Raw genomic sequence first — 26,547 nt, 5'->3', positions numbered from 1 at the left:
TATCAAAATGATTGGTACTCATTGGTTTTCATTGATAATGGATGAGTCTGACACATCAAAATTCAAAGTAAGATCCAAGTAACTTGTAGATTAACATTCTGGACATTTTGACCGTATCCAATTTTGCATTTGGAAGAGGCAGGTTTTTCAATAAACATCAAAATTGATGGGTACCAATCATTTTGATACAGCCTGTACATTTGTATGATCTTCTGGGTTTCAATGATAGTTAAGTTTCTTCGAATACAGCACCGTTATTAAAATAAGTCTCTGTCTCCAGAACTCCTTCTGATTGTTTCATTTTCTGTTCAGGTGATTTTACAAAGTTGGCCGAGATTTCTCCAAATGTCTTATTTTTAGTTTCAGGTAAATATCGAAATACTACAATAGTAGCCATTGATAAACAAGCGAAGTATACAAGGAAGGTATATCCACCCAATTCTTCCTGTAAAAGATATGAAACGAGAATATTGTGTATTGTAGTAAAAAAATCTTATCATCATCATCATCATCATCATCATCATCATCATCATCATCATCATCATCATCATCATCATCATCATCATAATCATCATTATCACTATTCTTTTTTAATTTGGCTTGAGGGTATAGTATATTACTACTATATCATTACATGCCATGCCTGTTCCTGTGCGAGTTTGATAGAGTGTGTCTTTGCTTGCTTTATGTATTATTTTTTAATTCGGTAATATTGAATTGTAATGTTAAATGACGAGTACTGTCATCATCATCGTGGTGGCGTCGTCATCACCATCATCATCATCATCATCATCATCATTATCATTATCATCATCATCGTCATCATCATCATCATCCTCTGATCATCATCTTTTTCTTCATCATCACCGCCATCGCGTGCATCGTCACCACCACAACCACCACCAACAGCAACAACAACAGGAACAGCCTCATCGCCATTACAACAAAGTTCATATACTTGGATAGCATATACATGTGTAATCATCCAGAAAATTAATTGTCATAAAAATGGTAGTTTTATATTTCTATCAATTATGTCATATATCGTTATAAATACGGCAGACGGCCGAATCCGGATTCGTCTTTTGGTAAATTCATTTTACTCATGCATGATGCATTACTTTTGAATTAGAGAACAAGGGATCGATGTTGCACATATTAATAGAGGGTAGCATTTCAATGTTTTAACGGAGATCAGATGATTACAGCATAATAAGTAATCAAAAGAGGGCGGCATACAGGGTTAGCTGACGGTATATCGCAGTACGGTCACCAACGGTAACCATTAAGAAATCGATATGCTGCCCTCTATAGGTATAACATTGATCACTTGTTCTCTAATTGAAAAGTAATGCATGCGTAAAATGAATTTACCAAAAGATGAGTCCGGATTCGGCCGTCTGCCGTATTCATAACGATATCATGTACACATACGTTTAGAAGTGGAAATGTAAGTGATACAAACGCCTTTATCCACCACGTTACTTGGACTGTTATACTCATGGCCGCTGGTCTGGTGCTTTGTAACCACAGCTCTGCTGCTATCAGATTTTTTAAACTCGCTAAAATATAAAAGAAAACGGCTGAGTTATTCATATAGAAATATTAACTGCCTATGAGTGTCCCAGCAAACACAAAAACGTTTTAAAAACGTTTTAAATAAGTTATATTTTGGCTTTTGGTGTAGGTAAAAACGTTTTATAACATTAAAATGTCGGGTTATATAAAGGTCATGATAACGTTTTAAAACGTTTTGTATGAAAACACACTACAACAATATTTTTAAATGTTTTCAAAAAATGTTATTGTAAACTATTTTTGCAAACATTTTTGCCAAATATTGTGTCAATACTTAAATAACATTATGTTAAAATATTTGAACCCAGCAAACACAGAAATGTTCTTAAAATGTTTTTTTTCAAAACCTTTTAATAACATTTAAATGTCGGGTTATATAGAGGTCATGAAAACGTTTTTAAAACGTTACTGAAAATATTTTGGGCAAACATTTTTCGCAAAATATTTTTTCAACCCCAAAATAACATTCTGTTTAGAATGTTTTATATCAAGTTTTCAAGAATGTTTTTGGGATGTTATTAACACGTTTTTATACCCTTTAAATAACCCGACATTTAAACGTTTTCTGTAAAACATTTTTGTTTGCTGAACAGTAGATTATCAAAAATGTTTTTAAGGTTATGAAAACGTTTTATACTCTTAATATACCCTTTATATAACCCGACATTTAAACGTTTTCTGACAACCTTTTATAACATTTTGCGAATGTTGTCGAAAACGTTTTGTGTTTGCTGGGGTGATGGTCGAACTATAATCACGAGGTGAAAGATGGATTGTCCGGGCGAGTGGAATGGAACAATACATCTTTCACCGAGTGATTATATTTCGACCATTACACGAATTTAAGACAGTTAATATTATTTTGTTTTATATCACTCATGCATAAATTATATTACTAAAATACTATTTACGGTAGGAAATACATTTTTTCATCAACATAACACCATGTTTTGCCGTGATCGTTGGTGATATACTTCACATTTTGAGGTCCACCCCATAACTAAATCGGCGAGTCCAAGAGTCAGCGCACGGCTTGGCGCAGGCGCACTACGGCAGAGCACTATGATGGTAAAGACTATCACACGGAGAGGGTGATGGTAAAAATGATAAATTATAATAATCAACCAATAAACTGTCTAGAATTTATGTATGAGTGATATAAATTAAAATATCAGAGTATTACCCTGTTGTATTTTAGCATATGACTATCAAATTATGCTTAAAATGCGTTTAGGAGGATGACACTGCACAGGCAGGGAAAAATGTCGAGACCCAGTTCACAGTTCGAGAAGAGTTGAACCCTACAACCGATAGCCATTTGCGAAAGCAAAAGCCACGTCAGTGACCAGTACCAGGAGGGTGAGAGTTCATAGGGACAATGTCGGCTACATCATTTTTAACGTATGCGTGGTTTTCAATACAGCTTTAGTCTCCTCCACCTTCGCAACATGGTATGTGGAGTGACTGGAATCACACTGACGGCGGAGGAGAATATTAGTTGGTCAGACAGTTTAATTCTATCAAGCATATAATACCTGAACAATTAATCACCGTCATTTAATCGATTTACTACAGAATAAATGTGACCGTACACGGCGAATGAGCCGTAAATTCCGGTCAATTTTGTTTTATTTCGTGTTTAGAAAATATACATCATAAGCTTTAAAATGGTATATTATTTTACTTCAAACGATATCCAGAAGCGGGGTTATGGTTTGTTGAACTTTGCTCCTTCAACAAAATGGTAACTTTTTCGTTTCTACATGTGTCTCTTTTTCCACATTGCTGGCAATAAATATCAACCAGTCATAATTGGCGGTCACTTCGTGACCTCTACAAACAGTGTAATGTTATAGGTATAGGGCATTGCCTAGTTAATGTCACTATGTAAAAATAACCGGCCAATATTTATCGTACTCTCCGAAATTCTAGAAAATATAGTTTTGTAACATGTCCTACATTTTTAGCTGATTTAGATGTTTGGAAATATTCGTACTTTGGTATTTTAGTCATAGGCGTAGATCCGGGGGGGATGGTCCATACAATGGTCCATACAATCCCCCCCCCAATGTTGACGCCTGATAATGGGTTTCTGACCAAATTAACCTCATGTTTGCCCATTTTAGCCCCAAAAGTGCAAATTTTCGCGCGCTTCGCGCGCATTTAATCTACTTTAACACCATATATCATCACTTTAGCTTCAAAATAGCTAAAGTTTTCGCGAGCTTCGCGCGCATTTATATCATAAACTATTTCTGTCGCCAAAGGGTGCTGGATTGACTATACTTCAAGATTTTTTTCCAACTTCATCCCCCCAATGTAAAAAAGAAATCTACGCCACTGATTTTAGTAAGGAAGGGCGCGCATGCCCTGCAAAATTCCCTGTGTTAATCGAATGCAACTTTTAGTGACTATCACTCACTTGTGGACCGCTCTCTTCCGAAGGGCATTAAAGCTAAACCACTTGACGAATATTTTTTGTACTTGCTGTCAATCAAGAATAATGTATATGGTCCTGTGTCACAACCTGGGGTACCTTTGTGTTACATAGTAAAAAAATGAAATGGTTCAAACATTTTACCAACACATCTCATTTGAAGTGGTTTATCCTTCTGAGCATTTTGACACCTTTTTTTATGGAAATCGGTTAAAAAATGAGAGAGTGCAGGCAAAAACAATCACAAAGTAGGGAGGATGTAACCCCAACTCCTTTTTCCACATTTACAATCATTCTGAGCAAGTATTGGTCTTTTAAATGAACTTCTGTATTTATTTACTTGGTTTAGATGTCTGGGAGTTCATTTAGACATTTTTTTACTAGATTCAAATTTTTAAAGGGGTTTTAAATCAAATTTACAATATGAATCCCTCCCCTAATCCTCCTCCCCTAATCCTCAGCCACCCTTGGCACATTTCATGCCAAACGTCATAAGAAAATAATTGAAAAATATTTTTAAACAGGATAAAAACATGAGTAATATAGAATAAATTAGCCTCAATTTAAGACCTAATTGAATCTTCTAAGTAAAGGAATACTCGAGAGACAGTGTTTTGAAATCCAAACTGCACATCAAAATGTAACAAAGCCACCTTTTTGGGTACCCCAGTATATGGCACAGGATCACATATTACATGTACGAGGGGGTATCAAAAAGTTTTTGACATCCCCCAGAAGTAAAGGAGCTATATCGATGAAATTTTGTCAGTGTAATCACTGGTCCTTATGTACATTATGGTCCAAAATGGTCTCATAAATATGTTTACTTTCTTTACAGGTGGCGCTAGATGGGTAGTAGGCGCATAACCTGCAAGATGGTGAAAATTGAGGCACGCAGCATGATTCAGTTCTTGCCTTTGAAGGGTTAGGCCTGCAATGCTCAGAAAATCTATGATGAAATGAAAGTTGCTTTTTGAAAAAGAAATTTCCAAACTGGCCACATGTCCCTCACAGATGAACCAAAAAGTGGACGTCCATCACTTACGGATGATGCGGCCACAGTGAAGAAACTCAAAGAAAGTGGAGGATCTTATCTTGAAAAGGTTATACGCCTACTCTCCGTCTAGATATAGCTCTTTCACTTCCGGGTGATGCCAAAACCTTTTGGATACCCCTCGTATGCTAAAAACTGACTAGGTGTGGCATTTGCCAATGTTCGTACCTCCCTGATATGTAAGGGGTGGTGCAATAATTATGTGTACCCCCGGGAGGGTGTATTCTCAAAATGGTCTGCCAAAAATCACTTGCCCCACCCCCTTTGGCCGTGCCAAAAACCTTTGCCCCCCCCCCTTTCGACGTGCCAAAAAACCTTTGCCCCCCCTTTTTGCCAAAAAATCTTTGCCCCCCCCCCCTTACACATGCAAGATTTTGAGGAACCCGAATTTAAAACCTTAAATTGTCTTAACATATAATGCGAGCGCAGCGAGCAGGACATTTTGCATATTTGAACGTGTTCGTAACGTTTTCCTACCGCTTTTTAGGGCGTAATATAGAAACGGTGCCCAAAATATCTGTGCCAAAAATTGCTTGCCCCCCTTTCGACCTGCCAAAATTGCTTGACCCCCCTTTCGACCTGCCAAAAATGCTTGCCCCCCCTTTTGGCCTGCCAAAAATCTTTGCCCCCCCCTATAATTCACTTCGGGGTACACATAATTATTGCACCACCCCTAAGTGACAAATAATAGCAAAAACAACTCCCATATCTGTCCGTAACTTTGGTCAGTGGAGCGAGTCAGGGATTTCAAGTGGGTGATTATTAATTGGCAAGTGCCATATTTGGGCATAAGTGCAGTCCACCATTCAATGTGGAGGATGGGCTAGACTTTATCGATTGATTTTGCTGGAGTAATTTCCTGTTAACCAGGTTTAAGTATTGCGAAGGTCGAATCATGTTTGCTGTGCAATATAACTGCACTATGCCTAGTAAGTATGTCGGGAAATACCAATGTCAATTTTGGTCATAGAGATGATATACCACTTGAATGTGTCGTGACCTTTTTCAATTACAATTCCCGGATATAGTAAGTTCCCTGTGCGTTCGACAATGTGTACCCCCTCATACGATTTGAATCTTAATATGAAGAGCTTAGTTTCAAAACCCCTTACATCCACTTAAGTAATTTTGAGAACACATCAAAAATCATCCAAAAATCACTGATATAAGGGGTGTTCAGCAAAAGCAGTTTTGGCGGGATGCTTGGGTAGGATGAGCATCCCGCTAAAAACTGCTTTTGTTGAAAACCCCGTTATATCAGTAATTTTTTTGATGATTTTATGATGGTGATGGTGATGATGATGATGATGATGATGATGATGATGATGATGATGATGATGATGATGATGATGATGATGATGGTGGTGGTGGTGGTGGTGGTGGTGGTGGTGGTTGTGATGGTGATGGTGATGGTGGTGGTGGTGGTGGTGGTGGTTAATTAATTAATATAGTATTATATATTACCTGTTAAAAACTGGTTATTATTGGTTGTTTATTATTATTGGTTACTTGATATTATTGGTTACTGGTTATGTGTTTATTTTCCTTGGTTGTGTGCAGTGCTTGAACCTTTTTAGAGCCATCCAAAGTTCCCCTGCCGGTCAGGTGGTACTGTTTTAGATTATTTTTTAGCTATTATTACCTGGACCAAAAGCGAAAATCGCAATGAAAATAAAAACAATCGCGATGGTTAGCCATTTCATCCAGTCCAGGTCATCCTAATACATTAAAGCAATATAGATATACAAATCATAATATTTACGAGTGAAGTATTTTTCAATAGATGATTATAGTTGTCATAAATGATGAAGTATGATAAGTTCTTTGCTTGTTTGGTTGTTTTAACGGTCGCACCGTGCGGAGCCATAATGCACAAAGTCAAATTACAAGCCTATACCCAGCAAACACAAAACGTTTTCGACATCATTCGCAAAATGTTATAAAAGGTTGTCAGAAAATGTTTAAACGTCAGGTTATATATAAAAGGGTATATTAAGGGTATAAAACGTTTTCATAACATTAAAACATTTTTTGATAATCTACTGCCCAGCAAGTACAATGTTTTACAGAAAAAGTTTAAATGTCGGGTTATATAAAGGGTATGAAAACGTTTAAATAACATTGCAAAAACATTTTTGAAAACTTGATACGGAACAGTCTAAACAGAATGTTATTTTGGGGTTGAAAACTATTTTAAAAACGTTTTCATGACCTTTATACAGGGTGTCCCAGAATGATTTGTACCGTGTTTGCAAAAATAACTAAAAATAGAAGACGGGCAGTGTATCTATTTTTGATACCAGCATTATAATGTTTGACATGTCTCCTACTGATTCTGTTAATTTCAGCACGCTACCTTTATTTGTTTTGGCGTGGCTTGCAATAATGTAAAATCGATGAAAAACGACTCGCATACCTTTGAAAAATGGCACGATACGATTAAATGAAGAACGTGGGATGTTTGGCTCAGCATTCCGACGAAAACTACTGTTGGGGTTGCCCCTTAAAGCTTGCCGGACAGCTGCAATGTTCGCTCTAGTTCTTACAGTCTTACGAGCACCTGATGCTTCATTCTGCCGATTCCTGACAGTTCCGTGCTCTTTTAAACTCTTTGTCAAACTCTTTTACGTTATACACTATCGTCTAATGAATCTTCTTTGCGTCTCAACATAGCTGCCGGTTTGCCAGTAAGTTTTTGAAAGAAACCACGCTGCTGTACAGTAAATTGAGGAGTCGTCTTTTCTGTACCACAACCAGTTCGATCTCTGCAAGCATTTCAAATGACATGGACCTCACACCACAATAACTATATTTAAAACTACCGCTAAAGAGAGAATTGGATTAGGCCACAAATCCTTAATTCCATATGTTTGCTTTGTAACGTCATAAATAATAGATAGATATCGGCTATTTAGTGGAAATATGAACAGGGCACAACTAAAATACCTGCATAACCTTTTCCAAATAACTTTGTGCTGAACGGTTAGTAATGTTACAGATTTTCAAAATAGGTTGCGTGGTCAAAACTTAGAATTCACCATTTTTACGCAATCTTCTATAACTTCTACTAGAAACGTCCAATTTTTAAAATCTAAAAAATCTGAGAAAGCTAAATATATATAGAACTTAAAATGCAAAACAATATGACCATTTAACATGCCCTTCATACCTAAAAAATTCCATCTTTTCCGGTACAGATCATTCTGGGACACCCTGTATAACCGGACATTTATATGTTATTAAAATGTGTTTGCTGGGTGCAAATATTTTATTAAAATGTTATTCAAGTGTTGATAAAATATTTGGCAAAAATGTTTGCAAAAATAGTTTATAATAACATTTTGAACACATTTTAAAAATATTGCTGTAGTGTGTTAAAACGTTTTCATGACCTTTGTGTAACCCGGCATTTAAATGTTATTAAAACATTTGAAAAAAAAACATTTTAAGAACATTTCTGTGTTTTTTATTTAGTCAGGCCAGGCAGATCCAATATTGATTACACAATAAATTAAAGGATTGCCCTTACATTAAAATCAAAACATTACTAGAATATACATATAATCAATACAGAATAAAGTAAAACAAAAAATAAATTTGCTGGGTGCAAACATTTTAACATAATGTTATTTAAGTGTTGACAAAATATTTGGCAAAAAATGTTTGCAAAAATAGTTTGCAATAACATTTTGAAAACATTTTAGAAATATTGTTGTAGTGTTTTCATACAAAACATTTTAAAATGTTTTCATGACCTTTATATAACCCGACATGTTAATCTTATTAAAACGTTTTTACCTAAACCAAAGCCAAAACATAACTTATTTAAAACGTTTTTGTGTTTGCTGCTGGGCACGTATTGAAAATAAATTCTTAGTCAGTAGGAGTGGTCTAGTTCCTAGACACATTTCTGATTGGATAATCGCATGATTTCAGGTGCCGTCTATCAGGCCGTAGACGACCCCACGTCATCATGCGTCTTGATAATGCGTAACACTCTTGTAGAGGTGCGCGTATATATCGCGCTGTATGCGTAGACTAGTGCGGAATACGCGAACGCGCTAGCAGTACGCGCAACAGAATATGTGAAGTTGTAAACAAGTTTCGTTCATTTGATAATGAGGGGAGTTTTTAATGACGATAACTTAGTTTTTGCTTTAAAAAGTTGTTTACAGTTATTAAAATAGTATTTAACATGTTTAACTGACTAAGAATGAGTAGTGGATATCGTAGTGGATACCGGCTGCGCCGGCATCCACTACTCAAAATATTGGACCTGCCTGTCGTCTATCACACGGTAGAGGATAGGCAAAATAAAAATTCCTATCGTTTATTCTCTAAATCTTTAGCTTAAAATGACATACAAATGGCATTACTGAGAAGGCATCATATCTATAAATGCATGGGGCCACTTCCACCCGGCACTTCCATCATATATTTCATGCTTCTTTCAGATTCGAAGGAATTATTAAGAAAACTTATGCCTCAAGGTGGCACGCAGGATCTTTGAGTCTAAAGTTGGACATTTTAGAAATTGTTTCGTGTCATGTTTTTAAAGGTAGGCTAATGATGATAAGTACATAAAAGTATACATTTTCAAAATGGGAATAATGCACGAAATCAAGCTACTACGGCATTTTTGCAAAAATGAGCAGTTGTTGAGGAAAGTGCCAAATTAGATTATTTCATGCCAATATTTGTTCGTCCACCAAAACAATTTACCCTAAAGGTCCAAAGTGATGAAAACTGCATTTAAATGTTTCAAGTTTTGTGTCTTTAGAACATAAAAATGCAATTTTTATCAATTTGGACATTTAGGGTTTATCGCCCTCTATTGAATGGTTCCACAGTTGGCTTGTTCTTTTAGCATCTTCACAGTATAAATTATCTTATTGGTGATCTCATTTCAGATTACTTATTCCTAATACCCCCCCCCCCCTATCTTATGCATAGGGGAGATTCAGTGTGTTGTGTTTTGCCTCTGGTCCCGTCCCCCCTTGAACCTGGTGTTGGAAATTGCAATGCGCATTAAGGCAGCTGTGTACTCTCAGACATGCATGTAGTAAAAGTGCCATAACTTTGTAATTATTCACGCAAGACATATAAAAGTATACATTTTTATAAAGGCAATACATCAATGAATCTTAATATAAGTACAGATTTGGTGTAAAAACAACACTTATGAAGAAAATCACAAAAAAGTGAGTTTTTGGCCATTTTTGTTCGGTACATCATAACAAAAAAACACTCTTTCCAAAAATGTTCGTTTTTTGTTTTTTTCTTAATCTTGAGACATCATTCCAAAAACGGTTTTTTTAGTTTTTTGATATTGGCCTTATTTTTTAAGATATTGACCATATAAGGCATCAAAATGAACTTTTTAAATTCACAAACGCCTATTTGCACAAAATGATGCCTAAAATCGGAAATAGACCAAAATATAAAAAGATTAGAAAACCGTTTCTTAAGTCGATCATGCTTTATAGATGCTGTATTTATTTAGTTATCGTGTACCTAAATCGTCATTTTACCGAAAAAATGAACATTGAAATAAAGGCCGTTGAAGTTTAAAGCGGTCACATTTTGCACTTTGATCGAAGCTCACAGGAGAATGCGGCAGTTCTCGTTTTTCTACCTTACATTACGTGAACATCGGGTAAATCCACGGCCCCTTGAGAAGTTTGAGCGAAATCCATTCATAAGTTGATATTTAAATCGGGGGAAAGAACTTGAAAAAACCCACATTTTATCAGCTAAAACGGAGCCATTTGACCACTAGGTTTTTGTGCTTCCGTGGTGTTTCCATAAGATGTGCCGCGCATGCAGATAAGCGTCGCGTATGCGTAGCGTATTTGTGCGTTAACAAATTACGCGATACGAAACGCGATGCGTTATTGCGCGCGTGTACCCTGTTGGTACAACAAAGATTTTCTTTCCTTTTCAATTTCAAACACGAGTGGAAGAGTGAAATAAAATCCATAAAATAGAGCAGTTGGAGTTAACAAATCTGGATTTTCTTTCCTTGTATTTATAAAAAACATAACAAAGTAAATGCATTTCAAAAAAGCTCAATTTCGCAAAAGAAACAATGTCTAGAGTACACAGCCGCGTTAAACTATGGACGAATCCCATTTCACGCATTCCTACACCTCATTGGCAGCCATAGCTGGATCCCCGTAGTGTATATCCCACCTAAAATGTGAAATGATGCGTCCTTGGCGGGAATTTTAAACTGCATTTCATCACCCGTGTTTTACGTAGACAATAGAATGATGAAAGTTTACAACAAAATACAACATAACATCGGTTTTTAAGCAGCTTTAATCCACCCAATTGGGCAGTCATAACACCAATTTGGTGCGCAGGGACCCAGTCATGGCCGACTAAATTCTGACCATCACTTGGCCTATAATATTATAGGCACATACCTGTGTATTAATAGACACTGTCATTCCTAGAAGTAAAACAAGTCCTGTTATGAAAGGACATATGAGTAACGGTCTCCTTCCAACTCTGTCTACTGATAATACCTGTGTGAATAATGAAAGAAAACATTAGAATGTATACGAAACCAACCCATAGGCGTAGATCCAGGGGATGGGAGATAATTCCCCCTCCCAATATTTTGCTTGGGGATGGTTCATACAATAACCCCCCCTCCCCATGTTGACGCCTGTATGCCAAATTAACCTCATATTTAGCCATTTTAGCCTCAAAATTGAAGACACAATATAAGCCATTTGGTGGACCTTTTTGGTACTATCATTGCGTAAAATATTTTAATAACAATTAAAATTTGAACAAGCCGAAATGACGACCTAATTGAACCCATTCGTGGGCAAGTTTTGATTGTTATTGTGTAATGCTTTAAAGATAAAGTTCCTAAGTAACGTCTATATACGATTATCTTTTAAAGACTGGAAAAAAGACTAAGAAGTACCGGAAACCAATTTGCCAAGAAAGTGGATCAGATGACCATATCAGTCATATCTGATGAAGTCCTCCGATGTGAAGGACAAAATGTTACAGTGAGTAAAAACTCACTTTGTTTTGCCAAGCAAAATATTTACTTCTATTTTAACCTTGACATTTTTAGAGGGTTGGGTTAAGGGTGTTGACATTTTCTTTTAAGTGGAATAAACCGAAACAATTATTTCAATCGGCTCATAACTTTTGAAGATATGCCCTTTTAAAGAAATGTATCCGTTTTTATTTTGGAATAAAAGGTAGCCCTGAAAAGGGCTGTTTAGTTTGTCTTTGATTCTTTTCAAGTGAGTTTATTGTGCTGCTCTGCCCTCTACCTGGTTGCCTCCTTGGTGAATACAGGTTTCAGGCTTCTTTACATAGATGGTAGATGAGATAGATATACTGCGCCAATAAAGTATCTTTACACTTGAATAAATAATCACAATTTCCAAACTGAACAATATTGGGGTAAATTTGTTTTTTTAATAGATGCACTCTATAATGCTGCACATTATGACACCTCATTGAATCAAATGCGACTTAAAGAAGCAAAGTTACAAGCATTTGATTAGACGAGGGTCCAGTTTTAAAAGTGACAAACTGGCCTATTCAAAACTTCACAGACTATACATCTGGTTTGAGAGTGGTGAATGGCTAATTTATGCGTTTGGCTTTGATTTAAAACAAAAGGAACAAAAGAAAACTGAAAGTTATGAAAAGTACAGAGAAGTAAAAACTGAAATAAAAACTGCTTTAAATAACGCTTCATTGAAGAAACTGTGTTGTCTCTTTGTTTCGCTTGTTGGGAATCTTTTTGCGCCGTACCTTGTATAGGCCAGTTTGTCACTTTTAAAATTAGACCTTTGTCTATTCAATTGCTTGTAACTTAACTTCTTGATGTCACATTGGATTCGATGTGGTGTCATAATGTGCAGGATTAGACAGTGCATAATATTAAAAAACAAATTTACCCCAATATAGTTCAGTTTTGAAATTGTGATTATTTTCCCAAGTGTAAGGATACTCTATTGGCGCAGTATAGATATTTTATTTCCATGCCAAAGTAATACATACATAACATTACATACATTTCATTGATTATTTTTAGATTAATACATTTCTTAAAGTGAATAAGTTAATTAACATGTCACTAATTAGGCATGGCGGAGCCGTCCAAAAGGCCAAATGAGGCCAGAGGTGGACAACACCTATCTTACGTACATTACATTACATTACATTACATTACATTACATTACATTACATTACATTACATTACACCTATGTGAAACCAAAGTACGATAGGACACGACAGAATACGTTAAATTATGCCGACAAACATAACATAACCATCACATAACTTAAAACATGCAATAATAATCGTATATTGTTAAGTTTTTTTGAATAAATATATGAAGTATATGAAGTATTTTTAAATGATTTGAAAATGTGTACCTTACTCATAGAGACTTATTAAATCTGATTTAAATTTGGATTTAAATATGTTTAAATAGAATTTGAATTTTGTGTGTCATGAGACCAACTGGTAATCGTTCTCTCATCTTGTGTTTATGGTATGGACATTTTTTCTTTTCATAAAATAACATTCAAATAATATTGGTAATACATTAATAGAATGCTTATACATAAAGATGCCAAGATAATATTTATACATGTCAGAGATAGTAAGAATCTTTAGACTTTTGAATAGTGAAGCTGAATGAGCCCTAAAATCACTCTTGGAAATGTTTCTTACGACTCTTTTCTGTAATTTGAGTAATTTGTCCAAATAAATCATATGTGTATTTCCCCAAATCAGAATACCATAGCTCAAATACGGCATTATCAATGACGAATATATACAATACAGTATACTTTTAGGAATAAAATAGTTTAACTTATGCATAATACCACAGATATTGGATAATACCTACATTTTTAGAGATATTGTTAGATATTGCTTCAATGTGATATTTAAAAGAAAGCTTTTCATCCATTATAATACCCAAGAATTCGTTCTGTTTACTCTTGGAAGAACACTTCCATCATTACGTTTGTATTGCTTTTGAAATGAAATGTTTTTTTGAGGTGTTTTTCAACATTTATTGATAGCTTATGCGCTCTAAACCAGTTTGTAACTTTACATAGTTGAATATTAATCATTTCTATTTTGTCTGCAAGATTTTTGTGAGAATATAGGATGGTAGTGTCATCCGCAAACAGAACGAATTTCAGTGCCGATGATGTAATAATAATTTCATTTACATATAATATGAACAACAGAGGTCCAAGAATTGAACCTTGATGAACCCCACATTTGATACTTTTCAACTTAGAATTACATGAATTATAGCACACATACATACCAACATATACTTGATCAACTTCTGAAATACGAGAAAAAGTGGGCACAATGAGGGGCCTCTATTTTTGGGACACCCTGTACTTGACTTGATTTTTAAATTTAGACAATTTGGGCGAGGTTGCTTAGAATTGACCAACTAACAATGATAATAATGTGTCTTCTTCACTTTCACAAACGGGTTTACGCCCTTGGAAGAGGTTGCATAGTTTAGGTTGTTATAAACCGTGGATTTGTAGATAGAAGTAGAAATCTTTTGATTTGTTTCAAGGCACGTTGAAGCTAGATGTAACTCGGCGAATCTAAAACGATAGCTAGCAGTCTTTGTCAGGTCCTTATACGAATATAGCTACCACCTCGTTAACAGTCAATGTATATTATGAGGTGCTTGAATATATTCTTTCATGAAATTAATATTTCTAGTGGCTGTGTAAACAAATTTACAAAATAAAAGTATCAATACCTATTAAACCTACCCCTACAAACGTTGAAACGACGTTGATAAAGCTGTAACCGACAGTTGCCAGAGCAATTTCTGTTTGATCAAGACCCGCTGATTTCAAGATTTCGGTTGTGTAGAATAAAAGCTGAAAAAGAATAAAGAACAGGGCTAATCATGATAAACATCTCACAATATAATTGATATGGTCTAGCCCATTTCTATTGTTACATAACCCATTTGTATATTATATCATCGAACTTCGATGGACTGTCCATTATAGTTTGGTACTTTGGACAGTCGGTCGTTTTAAGTATTGCGTTTCAGTATTTGTTTTGGTCACGTGGTTTCCTATTATTCTTCCGAAGCTCTTGACTGACGTCAGTTTCGATATCTTTGGTTGTACCCTCTGTTAAAAACTTAAAACTTGTAGCAAACAGTATGTGTGATTGATATCCGATCCTATATAATTTTCTACGTTCAATATAACCTCAATCGGATTTGTATCCGATATTTGCTTAGTCCAGTCATGACAATTAGCTAAATTTATTATTATACTTATGGTCCTCTCTACACCTTAAGGGAACTGGAATGAGCGTTTATGGCGTTTCGACAGTATTTTTTATGGGACATGAGAGCACCTCAGACGTATCGAATTGCATTCTGAGTACGAAACATGTCTTTCTGATATCAAATAATGTTCATTTTTTGAAAATCACGATATAATACATATTTTATGACAAATTATAAAAATTTGATATAAACACCTCAAAAGAAATAAGTCCCCCTCTGAACATGTCGTCATAACATCGTAAGGTTTCGTTTTGTACCAACAAAACTAACTTTGAAATAATTCTATGACTGTTTACTAAGTGCTGTGTGAAAATGAGAGATTTCCATGAATTCAGGGCTGAATGAGCCTAAATTGAAGACAAAAAGTGCCCCTTCCAAAAGTCACAAAGTAGGCCTATGCTTGTTAACTGCAAGGCGTATTGGGACAAGGAATGGAACTGACCATCTTACAACTCACTGTGCTGAACTCTGCACCAAGGGGATTTGCATGGCTGAATGATCAAGAATCGATACACATTACAGTAAATGTTCACTTCAGTGGTGAGGATTTTAAACTGCACTCAAACACATGGGGTTTTCCATTCAGCCATGAATCAACTTTTGTGACAAGCATAGGCCTACTTTGTGACTTTTGAAAAGGGCAGTTTTTGCCTTCAATTTAGGCTCATTCAGCCCTGAAGTAATGGAAATCTCTCATTTTCACACAGCACTTAGTAAACAGTCATATAATTATTTCAAAGTTAGTTTTGTTGGTACAAAATGAAACCTTACGATGTTATGACGACATGTTCAGAGGGGGACTTATTTCTTTTGAGGTGTTTACTTCAAATTTGTGATATATATCTGTCCTCGAAGTAAATTTTATAAATCTAATGATATATTCTTAAAGTGTATGTAGCTGGGAGGAAAAGCCGACGATCAATTGAAAATTTTGAACTTTCATATTCAAAAAATCTTCAGATTTATAAAGTTTACTTCGAGTACTGTTAAATATCAAAAATATCAATTTTTAATGATTTGTCATAAAATGTGTATTACATTGCGAATTTAAAAATCAAAATTATTTGATATCAGAAGGACATTCTTCGTATTCAGAATTCAATTCCATATGTCTGATGTGCTCTAATGTCCCACAATAAATACTGTCCAAACGTTCATACCCCTTCCCTTAAGTTGAATTTATTACTCTATCACTGAGTGATAAGCGGTTGCTATTGACCAATGACATATTGGCGCTTTCCCAACGCAACAAAAAGCGCTCTACCTCATTGGGTAAAAACCAACCGCTGTCGCTCAGCTATGTAGTATAAATTTAGCTTTAGATGTTGTGATTGCAGACAAGTTCTACCCGTCTTTTTAATCCGATTTTTAGTTTCTGATCAAAATAGAAACGAAAACTTATTACTTGAAACGAGTCAGTTTTCTCCGACTAGATTTAATTATATTGAACAGTACAGTTCAACAAACTTTCATATTTAAAAAAAGAAACACCAATAATTAAGGGGCTGTGCAATAATTATAAGTCACGAGGGAGGGTACTTTATTTTCTTTCTTTCTTTAAATCATATTCATTGAGGAGGAATACATTTTTGGCAAGCCAAGAGGTAGTGGGACAAACATTTTGTGGCGGGTTGAAAGGGGGCAAGCAATGTCTGGCACACATTCAAATGAGTTTTGGTGCGCCGTGTGGAAATTTTACCCCCGGGCTCACACCCTTTAAATCTAGGAATTCTGAGCAAATTATTCAGCTAAATGGCGGTTTTCAAGTCTGGGCTGCATTCTACTTCTTTGAGATCTGAACCACCAGGGGCATTGATCATATCCGCATTAAACAACTAACATCTAGAACTATACGGTCTTTTTTGTCTGCACTTTATGGGTTAAGTTATACGGGTTTTTTTCGCGCGCCTGTGTACATCAATAAGAGCCAGTAGCGTAGCCAACGGGGGCAGGGGAAGAGTGACAAAAAAGGAAAGAAAAAAGTGCACCTCTGACAAAAAAAATGAAAAGATGGGCCAAAATAGTGTATAATACAAAATTTTTGCGCGCTACGCAAGCTCATTGTACAGATAAAGCGCTTTCCATTCTGATAATAGGCGAAAATAGTGTAAAATAACAATTTTCTGCGCGTATTGTATGATGCAACTGTAATTTTTTCGTCTGTGCCCCCGAAATTTCATTTTGCCCCCCCCCCCGACCAAAAAAGCTGGCTACGCCCCTCATAAGAGCATTTATTGTAGAAATTTATTGAAACTTTTGACTTAACAAACTTACCGCTCCAAAGCCGGATAGATAGAACCCAACCGTAATGACAACGCAGAGCATGAGAGGCGTCTTCCATTCAGGATTTTTCAGTCTAATGATATCTATAATACCAACCCCACGACCTGTATCCTCATCTTGCAGAGCCTCAATTTTCATCTCCTCAATCTCTGCACTAATATCTGCGGTTTTACCTCGAAGCTGTTGCAAAGCTGGGAATAAATGAATGACATGATTAAATTTAATACTTCTTTAAAAAAACAAAAGCGGCTTTTGATCGAATGATTCGTCATTTATTTCAGAATCAATTTCGCACATTATATTAGGGAGTACCTTATAACATTTTAATTATACGCGATGAATGAGACCCAATCAAACTTATAAATTGGCAAAAATGCGAACGCAATTCGCGGCTATTACTAACGAACTATTTATGCACAGTTAATACCGTGTTAACATTGCCTGATTATACTCTGATCAGCGCGTAATAGGCGGGCCTCATAACATCGTGTATTGATAATGACGTACACACAGCAGCTGGGCACAGTACCTACGCGAACTGTGCTTTGCATAATTGCGCGGCAAACGCGTGTGAATTTACGTGGGCGTAAGTTGGGACTTTATTGACTTGCGCAGTAATTGGTTGCTAGCGGATCGGCTATAGGATTTTCAAAGGGCAAATAAAACATACTGGTAAAATTATTTCGTTTTTTGATATTATTATAAAGATGGAATCAAACCAATTAAAAAGTGACGGGGCTTCAGGATATTTTTAGGTTATAAATCTTTTCAACTGGACTTACTGTTTTTGTTGACTACAGTATCACGTCATATCTCTGACGCTTCATCAGGCCTAGTAATGAGAATTGGCTCTGTGTTACAACCGCTCCATAAACGGATGTACCAACATCGGCGCCCCATTTCAACAGGTTTAAACGATTCGTCTGTTTATACGCACCTCAAAGCAGCCAAGCATACTTTTGAGGATATAGACGTTATTGTGCTCGACAAAGAACATAGGTGGGTCGAAAGAGGGGTAAAGGAAGCAATACATGTTCGCGGTGTGACGTCACTCCTACCACCGTGACGTCACAGGTCAATAACACAGAGCCAATTCACATTATTATGCCTGACGAAGCGTCCGAGATATGACGTGATACTGTAGTCAACAAAAACAGTAAGTCCAGTTGAAAAGATTTATAACTTAATCTAACTTTATTATGATAGATACCTTTTTCTGCATCCCGGTAGCGTTTTTGTTTGATGTACAACCAGCGTGGACTTTCTGGACAAAACGGTAATACAATAATATTAACCATGCCCATACATCCAACTAACGATAGCAGTATCGGCCATGATTCCTGGCCATAGAAGCCCCAAAAGCCGACCACCTGTGGCAAATGAAAATAGTAACCTTATGAAGTGGATTTGGTCAGGGAACTTTGAATTATGGGAAGGGCAACTGGAATTACGTAACGATTTAAGAACATGTATCCTAGGTCTAGACAATTGGTACCATTTTGGGTATACGTGATTCACGTGTCGTAATACTTTCTACAAAATACATCAGTTAACACGCATGCGTTAGTAACTTAACTTAGGTCCAGCATTGTTGTAACCGATCGATCCGACATTGTCCTTATGCACTCTCACCCTCCGGGTTTGGTTCTCCTTATACATGGATGTGCCGCCCAGGAAATATCCAAAATGCACCCGATTTAAGAAAAAGTGGACACAACTTTGTTTGCATAAATCCTTTCATAATGGATACATTGGCCACCGGGCACTTTTTTAGTATGGCCATCGGGCACTTTTTAGAATGAAACTAAAGTTAAGATTTGTTACCAGGCTATACCGCATCCAAGCAGTCAAAACTAATCTGTTATTTTTGCTGGTACGCGCGCGTATTGGCAAGGGGCGATACTAAACTCACGGTAGTTCTAGCCTATTACAAATCCTGCTGGCTTGCGAGCTAGAAAATTATGCTAGTTGCTTGGTTACGAATAATTCATATTCGACCCCTTTATCATGGTAACCCTAACACGTAAAAATCTTACAAAATCTGCGCATGCATGCATTCCACGTGATGCCATTGCGCAATCACCTTAAGTCATTTATGGGCACCAGGTCGCTGGCCGGGCAAGCGACTCCGCCGTGGCATGAGGTCGGTGATCGTGTGCGTGGCACCCGAGGGGCCAGGGTCAATTCCCGGGTGCCAAGTGAAATCTTTCTTCATCTTCTCTCATTTTTCGTTCCTTCTCTGCCTTCCGATAGCAAAAAAGCATGTTCCTTGTTAAGCATGTTAAGGTTAATTAGGGTTGACAATTAAAACCGCCGTTTAATAATTTTCAATAAAAATATTTATTTGAATAACAATACGGCAAATGTTAATTTTCGATTGCCCGTCATTGCCGCTTCCTAGAGTTTGTTCTATGGTATGGGTCTATATGGTGTGACTTACATGACTTAATAGCAGTCCACATGTGTGCATCAAAGTACCGAAGACCCCGATTGCTCCACGTAAGTTGATAGGTGATATCTCAGCAAGATAAACAGATCTAATCCCATGACTAATCCCTGCAACGAAATGAGATATGAAAGAATGCATTCATTTAGTTGTTCAATAAGTAATCAACTTCGAAGACCGGAATACTTACGAATTTCAATAGGGTTATGGTTTGAATTGGGGTTATGCAGTAGGGTTAGGATTAGAGTTATGGTTAGCAGTCCGGTCCGACTGCCTGATCAGGAAATACTGCCGAGTCAGGCAGCATGTTGCCTGCGCAGGCAACACAGGCTTTGGTAACCAAGACTAAATTGTTCATGGTGATATTATAAAAGATCGGTGGAAATTTTACTTTGACACACACGAGCTAGATGTAAGTTGACAATTTTTCACCGGGCGAAAAAAAATTCCACCGGAAATTTGACTTAAATATGCAAATTACCTTTATTTTAACTAAACTTGATGAAAAAATACTACTGATTGTACATCCATTGATAATTTTATATATTTTACCTACTTCTTTACTCTAAACCAAGAAATAACGGTATATTAAAAGATGCTCTATTTGAAATAGAGCATTGATACCATGTTGCCTGCGCAGGCAATATGCTGCCTGACTCGGCAGTATTTCCTGAGCAGGCAGTCGGACCGGACTGGTTAGAGTTGTGGTCAGGGTTAAGCTGAATTTATACTCGATCGCTTTTGCAGAAAAGCGATTCTCACGCACGCTTTAGTGTTGTACTTTCGTTTTCGACACGTGAATGCATCAACCAATCATTTCCTATCAACTGGATCTATTATTTTGCTAACTGATTTACTTTTCCTCGATTATTAACTTTCGGTGATGAATTAAATCAAAGCAACAATTATTGACAGTAATGGATGTTCTAAAAATGTATTTTGTGGCATTTAAAATATTTTAATTGCCGTCTGCAATGACTGTCGCCGTGATAGGTATAAGTGCAAAAGCGACGAGCGATGCATCGCAAAATTCGGCGATTGGCCATCGCTTTCCCAAAGCGGTGCATCGCAATCGCTCGGCGATCGAGTATAAATTCAGCTTTAGGGCTTACCGTGTCGAACAAGTGGAACGTCGAACAAATGAACGGCGTCTGTAAAGAGCACCTGAGTTAGAGAAGAATGGAGACAGACATACAAACGGACACACAAACGGAGGGAATGAGAGAAGGAGAGAGCGAGCGACAAAGAGGGAGTAGTCTACTGTGGTAGCCCATTTTCATTTATCATCCTCTAATCCCTCTGACCATGGAAAATCCTCCAATCCTGTTCTGATCCAACAGCTAGATATCCATTAAAAATGGTCTACTATATTTGGAATGCACTATGCACTCTGTTACCGTATATGATGTTACCTCATTAAAAATGCACAGACCCTGTGTTTATGTTAATAGATCCAGATAGAGCTACCAAGCTGGACCATGTGGGTCGGGTCATCAGTGGGTTGGGTTAATGCATGTGCATAATGCATTATGCATAAGAAATGATAAACATGTATGCTTGCCTATGTGAGGGGATTTAGAGGGTAGAGAGAGAGTAACAATAATAGCAAGAACCAACACAGTCTCACTATTAAAACTGGTCTTAAAATGACCATATGAGCCATTTTAGTGCATTGTATATATCGCCATCTGTTGTGACTAAGTTTATGCCGTATATAAAAAGTTTTGAAGCTATCTCATGTAGAGCTCAAAACAAGAGAAATTCTAAGATTATCAGAAAAAGTATTATGCTTTTATCATAACTTACCACAATACAAACCAGCAACAAATCTGCCCAAGAATAGAAGCCCATAGACGTCGGTTATTTGGCTTACTCCCATTAGTAAACCTCCAATTGGAAGGAGTATGGCACACGCAACTAAAGTGTACTTTCTAGAGATAAAACAAAACCGATAGCTCAAAATTTCGGCAAGCATAGATGACGACAAAATATAAACTACAAATATTTACTACATTTATGCTTTCGTATAATCGTTTTGAAAAGGTAATTCTGATTTATTTACTGTATTGAAAGCTTGACTATGATCATGATGCATTTCACAACAATTTATGGCGAAATTGATATCAAAATGTCAAAATGACGTTTTATATTTAAAAAAATATCTGCGGCTTACAATTGCAACAAGTTACGATAATTGCATTGGCGTAACTTGACGTTTGTAATCACTCTAAGTGGCAAGCGGCGGGCAATCTGCCACGCGCGGAGGGGGGGCTAAATGAGAGTCCATCATTGAATCATGTACAAACAGTCAACTCATATGGTAGAGGGCAAGGTCTGTATGTACAAAACAAGTTAGACGAGGTCTAACTTTAGACCTGGACTAACTATGGAGGTTAGACTTAGGGAGGGATCCCTTTAAACTTTTTTTTTCTCCTTAACTTTTGAATGTTAAGACCTAGTTATGTGTATTCGCCTTTAACAGGATGTCCAATAATATGGAATAAGGTAAGTACCAAACAGTTCCTTCTCCGCAGGACTAACCTCCATAATCAAACCAAGTCTAAAGTTTGACCCGGTCTAAATTATTGTGTGCATACGGCCCCAATGGTTTCAATGTGAGGGGAGGGAAGGGCACGTTGTCGTCGTCGAAGTGGCCGCTGATCTGCAGGTAATACCTAAAATCGGCAAGACCAGGGTAGCCGGGGAAAAATCTACCGGGGAAGTACCGATACTCCATTTAAATATGTGTAATCGATATTTCATTGAGATGAGAGGGGGCATTGGCTCATTGTCGAACATTGTCGTTGCATCGTCAGCAACACAATCTGCAGGAAGAGATTCGGAGGTGACCCTGTCCGAATACCGGTGTTTCAGCAAGGCACCCTGCTACGATTTAAGCAAATAGACTCCGTCACAATGTGACAACTAAAGCCTCCTTGGTTACGCCAGTGCCACTGGATCATTGTAATTTTGCACATTTTACATGAACACCACACATGTACACATGAACTCCTTAAACCACCCACCCCAACAACAAACCTCCCCTCCCCCTCCCCCTCCCCACCCCTACACACATTACAAACCTTCCTAATGAATCACTCAACCGTCCTCCCATGATAGCTCCAAATGCACCACCTACAAAAAAGATTGTCACTGTGCAGGAATAAATCCAAGGTATAGCCAACTCTGGTGCATTGCCGTTCCAGTTTTCTTGATTAGTTTGATTCAGAAATTCTAAAATAAACTTTAAAGAAAACATATGAAGAAATTATGACCTTCGGACCTTTGGAATGTGGTTTTCTATACATAGTCCATTCTTTACATTGGCCCCGAGTTCGAGTTGTTATTTAAAGTCATGTGGTTTTAAGTTCTTAGAAGTGTTCGATCGTGTTAATACGACTTGGTCTGCACAACATTCATGTCCCAACGGCATGAAAGGTTTGTTCTCATTGAAAAATAACACTGTGATGTTTTTGCAAAAGTTCATTCTACAAATCATATACTTTGAAAACTTGAGTTATGTACGTTTTACAAAAGTGTTATTGCTTCAGCCCTCTTTACAACATAACTTAAGAACCACAGGATCTACAAAAGTCTGCGATGTTTGAATTCTTCTACACATTCGCTATGAAATGATCAATGCAATTTTCGCCAAAGCTCACTACCATTCGCAAGTTTAAAATAGTTGCGGTAATAGTTTCTTACCGGGGCAGCAACGGTCATAACACCAGCATTATATCCTAGAGGTACCCCAGCACCGATGGATATCACAATGGTAGATAGAGCTAACCAAAATGTCACTTTGCCGTGAAGTTCCTGTAAGAAAAATGTATGGTTTACTAATGTTTATAGTGTACCACACCCCACCTACGATATTTTATCCGTTATAAAAAAAACGCACGCGTTTACGCCCAAACGACATACGCTAATCGTAGATCCATCATATGCGCTCATTTTAGTGATAAAATGTTTACCCCAGCACCCAGGCCGCGACCGGCCATCAAAGACCATAGAGGGGGGTGAGGCCCAATGATTTTCATTACGCTCTTGTGGAATTATTCCAAGAGCTACTGGCTTTTTACCTGTTAGTTAGGTTCAAATAGTCATTTCCTTTTATATGCAGGAGAAAATTCGTATTTTTGTACAATTTTTAGCCAAATATCAATAATGTTGCCTATACTTGTGTACATAGCCAGAATTACCCAAATTTGCATCACATTATGACGTCATATCGATATTGTGTGGGGAATGTTTGTACTTATTTTGGTATCACTGGATAGAGGAGACCCAAAGCTATAAATTAATACCAAATGTAACGGTATATGAAGTTTATAATTGAAAATTAGGGGTGTTGCTAGAACCCCCCCCCCCCTTCGTAGTCCGTGTTAATGGCTCAATAGAGGTTATCCACTTCACTCATGTGTGACTTCTAACAAAAGGCACTGGTTTCCGTAGTATTCCTCATTCAAACTAATTCAATGCATGACCTCGGAGTTACCTGCATGACTTTGGCGGGCTATTTTGAAACAGTCATGGTTGCACATGCAAGTACTTCTTTAGAATGTCCTAAACAAGGTATAGCAGTCGTTGATAGGATATGCAGCTTACAGAACACGGATAACCTCTATAGTGTAGGGATAATTCTGATCACAAAGCTTATACATTTTGCCAATATTTCGTCCTGTAGCTCTCCCTAATGTTACGCACTGATCGTACATGAGTTTCGAACCTTTCAAACCAAGCTAAAGATTATTTACGATCAGCAGTTCAACCAAGAAACTTTTTTTTCTTCGATAAATAGTAATCGGTGGTCAAATCTATTCTATTCATTAAAAAATCCGGATAAAAGAACTTTTCTTCTTTTTTTTTTTTTTGGATGAATATTAATCTGTGGTCAAATCAAGTCGATTCATGAAAAAAAAATCCGGATAAAAGACTTTTTTTATGACATGAAACTTCCAAAATTCGTAACATAAAAATTTTTTAAGCAAGTGAAACTTTTTTTCTTCCATAAATGAAGAGCTCTGTTGTAAAAGCCCTAACATCCACTTTTGGCTGAAATTGAGTTATTGACATGACATTGTAGTGTGGGTAAAAATACATATTTTGGTGGTTGTTTGACCTTCATACCACTTTCCATTCCGGAGATATCGTATATTTCCCGTTTGGGAAATCTTAGGGAATTTCCAGAAATCTGAACTTAAAATGAATATAAATTTTTAGGAAAATAATTTCTTGATGCATAACAGTAGCCTTGAATGTTCTTTAACTATTAAAACTAAAAGGAACTATTTTGGGGTCACTATGTTTGAAAAAAAAATCATTGTAATTAACGAAATCTGTAGCTTCGGAAATGCTCAAAAACATAATTTTCCCGGATTTATTTAAAAATTCATAATTAAAAAAGTAAATGAGATAATTTAATTTTTCATTTTGATTTTGAAAGCATTAGTCAAGTTACATAAAGTAGTGCAAACAAATGGGCTCAAATTTGATTGCAAAGGTGGTTTCTAGAAAAGGGGTACATTTATTGTGTTGCAAAAGTCCGTACATTCACAAAAGGCGGGATAAATAATTAAATAAACAGGAAGCCTTGAAAATTGTACCAAAACTATTCTTTTAGTTTCCATTCATCAACACTTTATCCGAACCCAAATTGAATCAAATCGACAAGTAATACTTGCACAATTAAAAAAAGCTGTTTTTCTCAAAAAGTCAAAAGTGAATGTAAGGGGTTTTGAAACAAAGCTCTTCAAATATTAATCGAAGGTCAAATCAAGTCGATTCATGAAAAAAACCTCAGGTTAAAAAAGAAATTTCTGGAGCTAAGATAGACAAATATGCTTCCGTATAGGCGGTAAAGATACCTCCATGATTGCTGTCGGTTGCAGAATACTAGAAATGGAAAATGAACTTTTGAGACACCTTATAAATAATTGTGTCATCAATTCCCTTTTTCTGAATTTTGTGTACATGAAAAAGCTTGATCCGAGAAAGTGTTAGAACCGATATATTCACTTATTCAAGGTTGTCTCCATAACTTTTTCCTAGACATTAAAATTATTCAAGATAAATAGCCTTCAGCGATTCTTTATTACCAGTTTATTCTATTTTCAAAATGCGTCACTGAAAAGTGTCACAATTCTCTTACAATATAAAACAAATAAAGCGGGCGGGTTGGCTCAAAACAAATTCGTTTATGTGGTTAATGATCTCCATTCAACTAGATAATCCAAGGATGTCTGGATTTCATCCAATATTCTTGTAATTTACTTTTTGTATTTTTTATCTTCATTCAAACAACATATTGCCAAATATATTTCGAAATATCCACGTTTAAATCAGTTAAAAAGTCATTGCACAAAACGTAATATTTTAGGAAAGTATTGGATTATTGGACCCCCCCATTTTG

At 36.5% G+C, this 26,547-nt stretch overlaps 1 protein-coding gene across 1 annotated transcript; it reads right to left on the bottom strand.

Moving 5' to 3' along the window:
• Positions 1-229: 229 nt before the first annotated feature.
• Positions 230-26,008, bottom strand: LOC140139001 (solute carrier family 2, facilitated glucose transporter member 5-like). Its single transcript, XM_072160782.1, has 9 exons — positions 26,003-26,008; positions 23,841-23,951; positions 21,248-21,299; positions 20,130-20,245; positions 18,900-19,059; positions 17,681-17,880; positions 14,871-14,981; positions 11,498-11,599; positions 230-445 (listed from the first exon to the last, which is right to left on the bottom strand). Exons 1-9 carry the CDS (start codon positions 26,006-26,008, stop codon positions 230-232), a joined length of 1,074 nt encoding a protein of 357 aa, XP_072016883.1.
• Positions 26,009-26,547: the final 539 nt, after the last annotated feature.

Source organism: Amphiura filiformis, chromosome 18 (genome assembly GCF_039555335.1).
Source record: "Amphiura filiformis chromosome 18, Afil_fr2py, whole genome shotgun sequence".
Lineage (NCBI taxonomy): Eukaryota > Metazoa > Echinodermata > Ophiuroidea > Amphilepidida > Amphiuridae > Amphiura > Amphiura filiformis.
The sequence above is the reverse complement of the archived record's forward strand: the minus strand, read 5'-3'. Positions and strand labels throughout refer to the sequence as shown.